This window comes from Hemitrygon akajei, chromosome 7, assembly GCF_048418815.1.
Source record: "Hemitrygon akajei chromosome 7, sHemAka1.3, whole genome shotgun sequence".
Taxonomy (NCBI): domain Eukaryota; kingdom Metazoa; phylum Chordata; class Chondrichthyes; order Myliobatiformes; family Dasyatidae; genus Hemitrygon; species Hemitrygon akajei.
The window spans coordinates 25800196-25813844 of NC_133130.1; the positions used below are offsets into that span (position 1 = coordinate 25800196).

At 42.4% G+C, this 13649-nt stretch overlaps 1 protein-coding gene across 4 annotated transcripts in view; it reads right to left on the reverse strand.

Moving 5' to 3' along the window:
• The window catches only part of ltbp1 (latent transforming growth factor beta binding protein 1), a 417603-nt gene that overhangs the window by 78742 nt on the left and 325212 nt on the right, over positions 1-13649 (reverse strand). For all 4 annotated transcript variants that reach the window (XM_073050519.1, XM_073050520.1, XM_073050518.1 and 1 more), the window contains one exon: positions 6893-7036. In XM_073050519.1, the coding sequence (XP_072906620.1) occupies positions 6893-7036 (144 nt within the window). The remainder of the gene's footprint in view (positions 1-6892; positions 7037-13649) is intronic.

The window sequence follows — 13649 nt, forward strand, 5'->3', positions numbered from 1 at the left end:
TTACCACAGAAAATTCACCTTCTGGGAATCTTACACAAGGACTCCTAAGTCCCTCTGCACCTCTGATGTTTGAACCTTCTCCCCATTTACATAATAGCCTGCACTATTGTTCATTTGACCAAAATGCATTATTGTACATTTCCCAACACTGGATTCCAAGGGGAGAGAGAAAGAAGGGGACAGAGAGAAGGGGAGAGAGATTGCAATAGGGAGATGGGGATAGAAAGAGAAGGGGTATAAAGAGAGGGATAGAAAGAGAGGGGGTAGAGGGATGGGGTACAGGGATCGGGTAGAAAGATGGGGGAAGAGTAATGGGAGTAGAGGGATGGGGGTAGAGATGGCTAGAGAGAAATAAAAAGAGATGTTTAGAGAGCGATAGAGGGAGAGAGAGAGAGAGAGAGAGAGAGAGACAAGTTACTGAGGTGAATTAAGAAAATTTTGCAACACCATCCTTGCTGAACATCTATGCCATAACCATTTTGAAGACGCACCATGAAAAGATTATAGTGGGCAGAATCTCACAGACACACCCTGTGAATTAACTTTCTGAGAGTCTTGCCCAAGGCCTCCTAAGACTCGCTGCACCTCTGTCTAAGAAGTAAATTTCATGATGTTTCCTAATTCCTGGTACTAGAATGTGTTCTTGGGTCCAGCTGTCACTTTGATCAGGTTAGATCTATGCTTACATCACAGCTATTTATTTATGTATGTCATTTGCAAGATTGCTTGGTTTAAGGTTTCATAAAATAAACTCAATTGCAGAATATGATTTTGAAATATTAATAAAAAGGAATTTGACTTATTCAGGCTCTAAGTAGCGGTTTTGGCACTGGGATTTTAACCAGGGCATTTTTTTCCCACATTTACATGGTGTATTTCAGTCTGTCAGCTTTTTTCCCGCCTGAGTCAGCCATTCAGTGTTTAGCTGTTTGGCGTAGATGTGGTTCTAGTGAAACACAACAAACTGTAACCTAACCGTCAGCAAAACTCATCAGAAAAGCATCTGACAACAGATTTCACACAAGCACTTTATCAGAAACATTGAACAATTTCCCTCCAGTGTGGCAACATTTATATTTGCAAACAATTCAATAATTTCTCCAGGGCCACTGGCAAGCCTAGCATCTCACATTACGCTTGAGAAGGTAGCAATCAACGTTCTCCCAATGTGCTACTAGGAAGTATAATGCTGGCAAGATTTATTATAGAAAGTCACCAACTCAATATTATTCTGTCCCTGTATCAGCTTTGTACCAATAAGCTTATTAACAAAGGTAATTTCAGTTTAACTGGAGCTTACAATAGATCTTTTCTAACAACCAGGGCAGATAGTGAAGTGGCTATGAGGATATCTGTTGTTAAGCCTACATGCAAACCCATGAATTGAAAGGTTGAGCATAGTGGGAATAATGTTCTGAGCTGTGTTAATTTCAAAGCAAGGACTATTGTAGGAAAGGTGAATGAGCTTAGTGTATGGATCAGCATGTGGAATTATGATATTGTAGCCATTAGTGCAGGAGAAGCAAGATTGGCAGCTCAGTGTTCCGAGGTCTGTTTTTTTAGATATGAAAGAGCTGGAGAGATAAAAGGGGGTGGTGTGCTGTTACTAGTCAGAGAAACTGTCATGGCAGTGCCAAGACAAGACAGACAAGAGAGTTCATCGACTGAGGCTAGCTGGGTTGAACTGAGGAATAAGTAAGGAATAATCACATTAATGACATGATACTAAGGTAGGTAGCATTGTGGATAATGAAGTAGGTTTTCAGAGCTTGCAGAGAGATTTAGGCCAGTTAGAAGAGTGGGCAGAACGATGGCAGATGGAGTTTAATGCTGATAATTGTGAGGTGCTACATTTTGGTATGAATAATCCAAATAGGACATACATCGTAAATGGTAGGGTGTTGAAGAATGCAGTTGAACAGAGTGATCTAAGAATAATGGTGCATAGTTCCCTGAAGGTGGAATCTCATGTGGATAGGGTGGTGAAGAAAGCTTTTGGTATGCTGGCCTTTATAAATCAGAGCATTGTGTATAGGAGTTGGGATGTCATGTTAAAATTGTACAAGGCATTGGTGAGGCCGAATTTGGAGTATTGTGTACAGTTCTGGTCACCGAATTATAGGAAAGATGTCAACAAAATAGAGAGAGTACAGAGAAGATTTACTAGAATGTTACCTGGGTTTCAACACCTAAGTTACAGGGAAAGTTTGAACAAGTTAGGTCTTTATTCTTTGGAGCGTAGAAGGTTGAGGAGGGACTTGATAGAGTTGACATGGATAGGTTTTTTCCATTGAGAGTAGGGGAGATTCAAACAAGAGGACATAAGTTGAGAGTTAGGGGGCAAAAGTTTAAGGGTAACACGAGGCAGAATTTCTTTACTCAGAGAGCGGTAGCTGTGTGGAACGAGCTTCCAGTAGAAGTGGTAGAGACAGGTTTGGTATTGTCATTTAAAGTAAAATTGGATAGGTATATGAACAGGAAAGGAATGGAGGGTTATGGGCTGAGTGCGGGTCAGTGAGACTAGGTGAGAGTAAGCGTTCGGCACGGACTAGACGGGTCGAGATGGCCTGTTTCCGTGCTGTAATTGTTATATGGTTATATGGTTATAAAATCCTCTTACATTACAGGAAAGATACTGGCATGGATAGGGGAATGGCTGACAGGCAGGAGGCAGCAAATGGGAATAAAGAGGGCCTTTTCTGGTTGGCTACCAGTGACTAGTGGTGTTCCTCAGGGGTCGGTACTGGGACCACAATTTTTCACATTCCTTGTCAGTGATTGAGAAACATAGAAACATAGAAAACCTACAGCACAATACAGGCTCTTCGGCTCACAAAGTTGTGCCGAACATGTCCCTACTTCAGAAATTACTAGGCTTACCCATAGCCCTCTATTTTTTTAAGCTCCATGTACCTATCCAAAAGTCGCTTAAAAGACCCTATCGTATCCGCCTCCACCACTGTTGCCGGCAGCCCATTCCATGCACTCACCACTCTCTGAGTAAAAAAAAAACTTACCCCTAACATTTCCTCTGTACCTACTCCCCAGCACCTTAAACCTGTGTCTTCTTGTGGCAACCATTTCAGCTCTGGGAAAAAGCCTCTGACTATCCACACAATCAATGCCTCTCATCATCTTATACATCTCTAACAGGTCACCTCTCATCCTCCGTCGCTCCAAGGAGAAAAGGCTGAGTTCACTCAACCTATTCTCATAAAGCATGCTCCCCAGCCCAGGCAACATCCTTGTAAATCTCCTCTGCACCCGTTCTATGGCTTCCACATCCTTCCCGTAGTGAGGCGACCAGAACTAAGCACAGTACTCCAAGTGGGGTCTGACCAGGGTTCTATATAGCTGCAACATTACCTCTCAGCTCCTAAATTCAATTCCACAATTGATGAAGGCCAATACACAGTACACCTTCTGAACCACAGAGTTAACCTGCGCAGCTGCTTTGAGCATCCTATGGACTTGGACACCAAGATCCCTCTGATCTTCCACACTCCCAAGAGTCTTACAGTTAATACTACATTCTGCCATCATATTTGACCTACCAAAATGAACCACTTCACACTTATCTGGGTTGAACTCTATCTGCTACTTCTCAGCCCAGTTTTCATTACCAGCTCAGCTAGTTCTCAGCTCAGACACTGTAAGCTCTGACAGCTCTCCACACTATCACAACACCTCCAACTTTTGTGTCATCAGCAAACTTACTAACCCATCCCTCCACTTCCTCATCCAGGTCATTTATAAAAATCATGGAGAATAAGGGTCCTAGAACAGGTCCCCAAGGCACATCACTGGTCACTGACCTCCATGCAGAATATGACCCGTCTACAACCACTCTTTGCCTACTGTGGGCAAGCCAGTTCTGGATCCACAAAGCAATGTCCCCTAGGATCCCATGCCTCCTTACTTTCTCAATAAGCCTTGCATGGGGTACCTTATCAAATGCCTTGCTGAAATCTATATACACTAAATCTACTGCTCTTCCTTCAGCAATGTGTTTAGTCACATCCTCAAAAAATTCAATCAGGCTCGTAAGGCACGACCTGCCCTTGACAAAGCCATGCTGACTATTCCTAATCGTATTATACCTCTCCAAATGTTCATAAATCCTGCCTCTCAGGATCTTCTCCATCAACTTACCAACCACTGAAGAAAGACTCACTGGTCTATAATTTCCTGGGTTATCTCTACTCCCTTTCTTAAAGGAACAACATCTGCAACCCTCCAATCCTCCAGAACCTCTCCCGTCCCCATTGATGATTCAAGGATCATCGCCAGAGACTCACCAATCTCCTCCCTTGCCTCCCACAGTAGCCTAGGGTACATCTCATCCGGTCCCAGCGACTTATCCAACATGATGCTTTCCAAAAGCTCCAACACATCCTCTTTCTCAAGCTATTCAGTCTGCTGCAAGTCATCACTACAATCACTAAGATCCTTTTCCAAAGTGAATACTGAAGTAAAGTATTCATAAAGTACCTCTGCTATTTCCTCCGGTTCTGTATACACTTTCCCACTGTCACACTTGATAGGTCCTATTTTCTCACATCTTTTCCTCTTGCTCTTCACATATTTGTAGAATGCCTTGGGGTTTACCTTAAATTTAGATTTAGATCATGGGATTGATGGCTTTGTGGCAAAGTTTGCAGATGATACAAAGATAGGTGGAAGGGTAAGCAGAACTGAGGAAGCAATCCAAATGTAGATGGACTGAGACAAATTGGAAGAATGGGCAAAAACATGGCAGATGCAATACAGTGTTGGGAAATGTATGATAATACATTTTGGTAAAAGGAACAAAAATGCAGACTATTATCTAAATGGAGAGAAAATTCAAACATCAGAGGTGCAAAGGGATTTAGGACTTACTGTGCAAGACACCCAGAATGTTAATTTACAGGTTGAGTCTGTGGTAAAGAAGGCAAATGTGATATTGGCATTTATATCAAGGGGAATAGAATACAAAAGGAGAAAATGCTTAGGCTTTATAAGACACTAGTCATGCCGCACGTGGAGTATTGTCAACAGTTTTTGACCCTATATCTCAGAAAGGATGTGTTGTCATTGGAGAGAGCCCAGAGGAGGTTCATGAGGATGATTCCGGGAACGAAGGGGTTAACATATGAGAAGCGTTTGGCAGCTTTGGGACTGTACTTACGGGAATTTAGAAGAATGTGGGCATATCTCATTGAAACCTATTGAATATTTAGAGGGTAAGGTGGATGTGGAGAGGATGATTCCTATAGTGGAGGGTATCCAGAACTAGAGGGCTCAACCTCAACAATCAGGGCTGACCTTTTAGAACAGAGGAAAGGAGAATTTTTTTTATGTAGCCAGAGAGTAGTGGAATGCTCTGGGACAGAGGCCAGGTACGTGGTTATATTTTAAGGTGGAAGTTGATAGTTTCGTAATTGGTCAGGGCATCAAAGGATATGACGAGAAGGCAGGTATATGGGGTTGAGTGAGATCCAGGCTCAGCCATGATGGAATGGTGAAGCAGACTCAATGGGCTGAATGGCCTAATTCTGTTCCTATGTCTTATGGTGTTATGGTCTTAAAATTGTTCTGCTGTTTAAGAAGGGCTCTAAAAATAAACTGGGAAGTAAGAGGCTGGTGAGCAGATATACAAGTATTTGAATAGACAGAGGTTGATTAGGAATAGTTAACATGGCTTTTCGTGTGGTACATCATGCCTAAACAATGTTATAGAGTTTTTTATGGAGGCTACCAAGAAAATCAATAAAGGACAATGGATAATGTCTAGATGGACATTGGCAAGGCATTTGACAAGGCCCTGATCAACGAGGTTCAGTCACTTGGCATTCCAAATGAGGCTGTAAATTTGATTCAAAATTAGCTTTGTGGGAGAAGAAAGAGAGTGAAAGTAGATGGTTGCCTCTCTGACTGGAGGCCAGTGACTAGCGGTGTGCCACAGCAATCAGTTCTGGGCCCATTGTTCTTTGTCATCAATCTCAACACTCTGGATGATAATGTGGTTAACTGGATCAGTAAATTTGTGGTTAACACCAGACTGAGGTTGTAGTGAGCAGTAAGATCTAGACCAGCTGGAAAAATGGCAGATGTAATTTAATGCAGACAAGTGTGAGGTGCTGCTGTATCGCTCTACGACTCTACGTCTCTAACCATGAAAGCGAGTAGCACCTACTTACAATTTAATTTTAGTTATTGGCTATTGCAGGGAGTGTTGCACAGACAGTAAGTGAAGACTGAACTCACAGTACATACACTGAGGAGAGATTGAAGATACCAAGAAGAGGAGAAAAGCCTTAAGCTTCATCTGAAGATGAAGAAGAATACCAAATCCATAAGACCATAAGACATAGAGCAGAATTAGGCCATTCAGCCCATTGAGTCTATTCCATCATGATCGATTAGCAGGAGCCAGAGATTAAATTTGTAAAAATATCGCAACACTTTTGGAACCTCAGCTGGTACGACAGGAAACAAAATTTGGAGCCATTCCACTTCACGGCCAAACAAGAATTCCATTGTGTAAAAAAGCTGGAGATATCCTTCACACTTTTGCAAAATGATACCATTGTCATTCTCCAAGGCACACTTCAGAAATGTGTGTCTACTGTAATAGCTTTACTGTTATTGCAAAAGCTGCTTCAGTGCCAACAGAACAGAAGTAAAATATGTTCACTCCACTTTCAAATCAAGTCTGGGGTAACTATCCATAACAATATTTCAGCTATTATTAAGTGCAGTGAAACCATATATTACAGTCTGGGCTAGGTGTTAACATGTAGAACACAAATCCAAAAACAATTTTTCCAAATGTTTCCACTTATGTTTGTTCCTTCTATTTCCCAAAGAATGTACCACAAAGAAGATAAGGTTACTTCATTCTCCATACCTGGAGGGTCAGGGAAACGGCACTCCCCTGTCATCGGGTTAAATTCCTGCATATCGTCAGTACAGACGCAGAGGAATGAGCCTTCCACGTTTTCACAGAGAGCCTCTCCACACACGTTCCCGAGTATTTCACATTCATTTATATCTGGAAAATATTGCAGTGACCATGTTAACTGAGTATGGGGCAGATCTGTTCCCAAGTTCCATGAGGGGCAGAAGTTTGGCTGCTTTGCAGTATTTAAGGGGCACTTCATCTCAATCCCCCTCTCCCACTGCCACCAGTTTCACAGACAGCCCTCACTGCTGTTCCAGTACCCTGCTGTTCAGGGCTTCCTGGGCCACTTAATTAATGGTAGAGGTTGATGGCATAGAAGAGGTTGGGAACCCCTGCTCTAGGTCAATATGTCCATTAAGTAATGGAGATAAGCACCTGGAATATTTTAAAAATCAAACAACATTACTCTGCCACAAAGGCCACTACCAGCACCTAGCAGTGCAATCCCATCTATCCCTTTCAAATGCTCTTTTCCCCAAACCCTGCAAATGAGTTAGTTGTAGTGTAACCCAATTTTTTTTTCACTTCATATGCCCATGTTACTCATGACCATTAATCAGGCAAATGGTGGGGTGGGAGGCATCATCTTCACATGAAGTGCAGAAAGAAAGCGCATTGCTTCTGTGCTCCTTCTAGTGACGCTGTCTGACAGATGGAGATAAAGCACCTTTCTCCCCTTCAGTCACAGTGCAGAAGGTAACACTGGAGGTAGAGATGAGTGGGAAAAATACAAAAGGAATTGCTCGCAGAAATGTGAATAAATGCTGAGCTTAAACAGATGCACTGCTATTTATTCCACTTCATCACATGCTGGAGTACACTTATTTTTCTTTAAATGCTATTGTCACCCAGGAGGCCATATTGTTCCAAAACCAGCAGCTATCAGCACAAGATCTTCAGATTGTAAAATTATATCAATAAGCTCATCTAATTTTGGTTTACAAACAGCAATAAATAAGCTATTTTGAGCTTGATATTAAAGTTTGAACTATCCATGGAAGGTTCTATTACACTGCTTCTGAAGTCACATGCAGCACAGAGACTGATATGGACTGATACCACTTTAAAGTTCAAAGTTCAAAGTTAATTTTATTATCAAAGTACAAATATGTCACCATATACATCTCTGAGATTCATCTTCCTGCGGGCGTACTCAGGAAATCCATCAAATAGTAACTATAACAGAGTCAATGAAAGATCAACCAGAGTGCAGAAGACAACAAACTGCAAATGCAAATATAAATAAATAGCAATAAATAACGAGAACATGAGATAATGAGAAAAAGATTCCTTAAAGTGAGATCATTGGTTTTGGGAACATTTCAATGATAGAGCAAGTGAGTGCAGTTATCCCCTTTTATTCAAGTGCCTGATGGTTATGGTGTAGTAACTGTTCCTGAACCTGGTGGTGAGAGTCCTGAGGCTCGTGTGCCTTCTACCTGATGGCAGCAGTGAGAAGACAGCAAGATTTGAGAGGTGGGGATCTCTGATGATGGATGCTGCTTTCCAATGACAGCATTTCATGTAGATGTGCTCAATGGTTGGAAAGGCTTTACCCATGATGAACTGGGCCAAATCCACTATCTATTGTACGATTTTCCATTCAAAGGCATTGGTGTTTCTATATACACGCTGTGATACAGCCAGTCAATACACTCTCCACTACACAGTTATACAAGTTTGTCTAAGTTTTAGATGTCATGATGAATCTCTGCAGACTCCTAAGGAAGTAGAGGCACTGCTGTGCTTTCTTCACAATTACATTTACGTGCTGGTTCCAGGATAGCTCCTCTGAAATAGTAACACCCAGGAATTTGCTAACCCTCTCCACCTCTGATGCTCCGATGAGGATTGGCTCATGGATCTCTGGTTTCCCTCTCCTGGTCTATAATCAGTTCCTTGGTCTTGCTGACTAAGTACTCTGGTATCATAAAGCTTCAGGCCAATTGGAGGAAGCTCAAAGCAGCAGAGCAGCAATAGGCTATTTAACCCCAGAGACTGTATTCACAAGGATGGTTGATCTAACCCAGTGGTTCCCAACGTGGGGCGTACGCCCCACAGGGGGGTAATTTGATTTTAAGGGGGGCAATTCGAGAATGAGTTATTAACAGTGATTTTTTTCTAGTAAGTCTGTGTGAGTATGAGTGTGTGTGCGAGTTAATACATATGTGTATATACAGTATGCATACATAAAGATACTTGTGTGTATGTACATGTGTAATTGCGTATGTACTGTATATATAGTGTATCACCATCATTACAACCATCAAATGGCTTTCATAATTAAATTAATGAATTGACTGATGTAGGAAGGAACGAATGAACAAGTCCAAACGCGTAAGAAACTCGTACGAGGTCGCGCCAATGCTGCTTTTTGCAGTAGCTTTCGGTTCTTGGTGGTGTGAAGGTGTGTACATTGCGTCATCTCTTTTAAACGGTGTATCTGTCTTTGTATGCCGTAGAAACGAATCGGCATTGTTTTATTTATTTATTATTATTATTATTTTAATATCACTTAATGTTCTTTTTTTTTTACAATTTCTTAGTAATTTCTTCCTCAGAACTTTAACAGTCCTTTGGTTCTTTTATTTTTCTCTTTCATGAATGCCATGTTCTTTGGAAGCTTGTTTAAACCAAGTTAATGGTCTTTTAGGCTTCCTCCAGGTGAATAGGAGTTCACTTTTTGAATAATAAGAATTATATATCACCACAGGGGGCATCAGGATTTTAGAGGTGATTAGGTGGGGCATGGCCAAAAAAAGGTTGGGAACCACTGATCTAACCTAATTCCTTGCCTTTCTCTGCTCCTCTACTTCCATCCCCTAATCCCTTTATAAACTATCGTTATCCAATTTAAAATGAACGACTGACCAAACATGAGCCTGGTATTTTCAAACAAGAATTCCAAGTTCCTACCACTTCTGACTAGAGCCAGCGGAATTGTTCCCCTACAGTAGATCTTAGCAACTTGAAAAGTTCAATCAAAGCACCCCTGGATGTCAGCCAATGGAGCTAAACTTCCAAAAGAAGAGCAAGGGCCAATAAGGAAGGAGTGGGAAATAAGTGTAATGATAACATTGTGACAGAATACCAAATGAAATTGTATTAACGAGGAAATTATGCATAATTGTGCATATTACTGTTGAAAAATAACTTCCATGTGAAATGCTTCTTTTAACCTACAGTTGCTAAGACTATATTAATCTATTTCTGCATTTAAAGCTCGCCTGCCTAGTATTGGGAAAGTTCAGGCATAACTTTTTGCAAACAAACTCAACAGCTGTGAAAGAATTTCCTCCTTTTCTCTGACCCTCTCAGTCGGTCTGGTGCTTCTTGAGGTAGGTGCTTTCTGTCTTTGAAACCACCTCTGACCTCAGTCACTTTATTTACTTGAGAGATGATGCTCTGTGACAGCTCAGTGCAGGGCAGGGGCCCTGAGCTTCCCCGAAGGAAGCCCCAGCTTCGACGTGTACCTTGATGACACAATGTGGGCACTTTAGTCACTCTGACCGGAGACTGTAGCTTGTGAAGTGACACCCGGGCAACAAAATGATGGACAGCCTGTTATACAGTGTTGCAGGATGTAATTGGAGCACTGGGATTTCACACTTGAGATATACACAGCTTGACAGAATGAGAAGCATTTAGCCAGTGAAAGCAATTTTTTTCTTTAACAGTCTGCACAACACGCCAAATGTCTAAAGTGCGTTTTGCTTGAGGAGGTATTTTATCAAACCACGCAGCGTGCGCATATCAGACACCAGACAGTATATCCGGCTGTAGGTATTTTGTGGTCACCCGGTTCTCAGCAGACTTGAGTTCCAGACTTGAGTTTTATCCTGCAGATTTACATTTTCTTCCCTTTTGTTTTTTTAACAAATAAATTCAGCTTTCATATTGGATTAATTCTGCTTCATAAATGTCAGGAAGTAAATTTCATTTGACGAGCTGTAGCAGCAGCTGCAGCGAGATACAAATTAACACCCACTTCATGTTTAATAAGCAGGTTCTTTTCTCTCCACTAAAGTATTCAATTACTGTAGACTTAAGACGGCTTTTTAAGATCGCTATACTTCACTAAGTGTTTCCAATCCCCCTTGCCAAGCCCAATATAATTCTGAAAACCCTTCCCCTTTTCACAATTTTCCAAAAACTACACTCTAAAAGGAATGATTGGATCTTGACCTAGCTGGCATGAATGCCAAGATACAAATGTTTCTCATTCCCATCCCCCCCCCCACCAACAGTCTTGTGTTGGAATGAAAATCTGTCAAGAATCCCACTGGCCGTGATCTATAGGAATGCCTGGTTCTGTCTTCTGGGGCTGAGCAATGACACTGCAAAGGCAGACGACGAAGAAAGGTTACCTGGACCAGGAACTGTGGAGAAACGATGTGAACACTGGACAGGCTCACTGACTTCATATTTAAAATTAACATCAATTACCCTTTGTGAAAAGAATGCCAAATGTATAGACCCTCTGCACGTGAACTGCTTCTTAACATTATTTAGCAAGGTTGGACAGGTGCTAACTATGCTCCTGGCCAGTATCTGACTCATATCTGCTTAGTGTTTGGTTGGGAGACCACCTGTGCCGCAAACCGGCTGCCCGGGCAAACGGATCATCTCAGTAGCAGCCTGAATTCATGCCTGAACAAGAAGTGCAGTCACACGAGACATGCTTTTAAAAAAATACATACTCTTGAAAGAGACAGCTCTAGTTTTGAGACCCTGCCTCCCTAGTCCTTGACTCCTGTCCAAAATGAAACAGTGCTCCCCACGTACTTCAACTGTTTCCCTTCTTATCCGGAAAGTGGCAATCAATTTGCCCCTTAATCTTCCACATTCCACAGAAGACAACCCTAGTTTGAGTAACTTTAGCCATCTATCATCTCCACAGATCTACACTGCATTCTCCACTTAGGTGCGGTTTCCAGAACCATTCACAGTGCACTGGTGGTCTCGCCAGAGCCGTCTGTGACTATACTCGCCCCTTGTTTTCAGTCCTGATTACAATGGTCACTATTATATTGGAATTTAATTACATTCTGCGCTTGCCCATAACATTGTAATGACCTTTAGAGATTTATCTTATTCAAGCCTCTTTCAATTTTCTTCAGGTAACCCGAAGAAGCAGAGCTTAGGATGATGGTGCCTAATGGAGACTCCCTGCTTGCATCTTTGGGAACAGTTCTATTTCTATCTTTACTATCTTTTATTTTCCTTATCAGGGTTCTTTTGAAGACCCTGACCTGGAGTTACACGCTGACTTCGATTCTTCGCGGGAATGGGACCTGCTCTCAGGGCCTCACGACCAGCCATTTTTCGATATGCCAAGGATGCGGCCTGGAAGACTAGCGCGCCTTCAGGGTGCCCGATTTTCGTGGCTCTGGAGGTGGGCGGATTCAAGGCCGGTGCCGGCGCCTGGTGTGTTGTGGGAGACGGAAGTTCGAAAGCAGCAAGTTGGCCGCTGTCTGTGCGCCCAGAGACCCGAGTTCGTTGCCCACAGAGCTTGGGAAAAGCGACGCAACAGATTTTTAACACGATAAATTAATGAGTTGTTTTGTTATGTCTCCTCTCTCGCTGTGAAATGGGGACACCTCTTTTTCCCTTATTAGGGAGGGAGAGAGCCTGTGGTATGTCGAATTACCAGGTGAACGAGTCGTCTCGGGGTACTGCAAGTCTGTGTCTTTATCGATGCTTTGCCGCACGCTTGAGTGCTCGGATGGGGGTGCAGATACATTTTTGCTGGCGGGGAGGGGGGTTGTTGCTTTGCTGCTGCTTATGTGTGGGGGGGGAGCTGGAGAGGGTTTGGGGTTCTGACACTTAAATGTCATTCATTCTTTGGGGCACTCCTCTGTTTTCGTGGATGTTTGCAAAGAAAAAGAATTTCAGGATGTACATTGTATGCATTTCTCTGACATTAAATGTACCTGTTGATGTGCTTAAGATCTTTGAGTATTTATACTGGTGACTGTTAATTTCTATATTTTCATTTGCAGAGTTAGCTATGACCATCTTATGAGAGAAGCAGAGGCACAGAGCAGGAACAAAATTGAAGAAATCCTCTACCATCTCATAATGGTATCTGGACTGGTCAAAGAACACTGAGGCTGTCTGTCTACAAGAAGGGTCAGAGCCGTCTCTATTTCCTGAGGAGACTTTAACATCTGCCGGACGATGCTAAGGATGTTCTACGAGGCTGTGGTGGCCAGTGCTATCATGTTTGCTGTTGTGAGCAGGGGCAGCAGGCTGAGGGTAGCAGACACCAACAGAATCAACAAACTCATTCGTAAGGCCAGTGATGTTGTGGGGGTGGAACTGGACTCTCTGACAGTGGTGTCTGAAAAGAGGATGCTGTCCAAGTTGTATGCCATCTTGGACAATGACTCCCATCCACTCCATAGTGTACTGGTTAGGCACAGGAGTACATTCAGCCAGAGACTCATTCCACCGAGATGTAACACTGAGCGTCACAGGAAGTCATTCCTACCTGTGGCCATCAAACTTCACAATTCCTCCCTCGGAGTGTCAGACACCCTGAGCCAATAGGCTGGTCCTGGACTTATTTCCACTTGGCATGATTAACTTATTATTATTTAATTATTTATGGTTTTATATTGCTATATTTCTTCACTATTCTTGGTTGGTGCGACTGTAACGAAACCCAATTTCCCTCGGGATCAATAAAGTATGTCTGTCT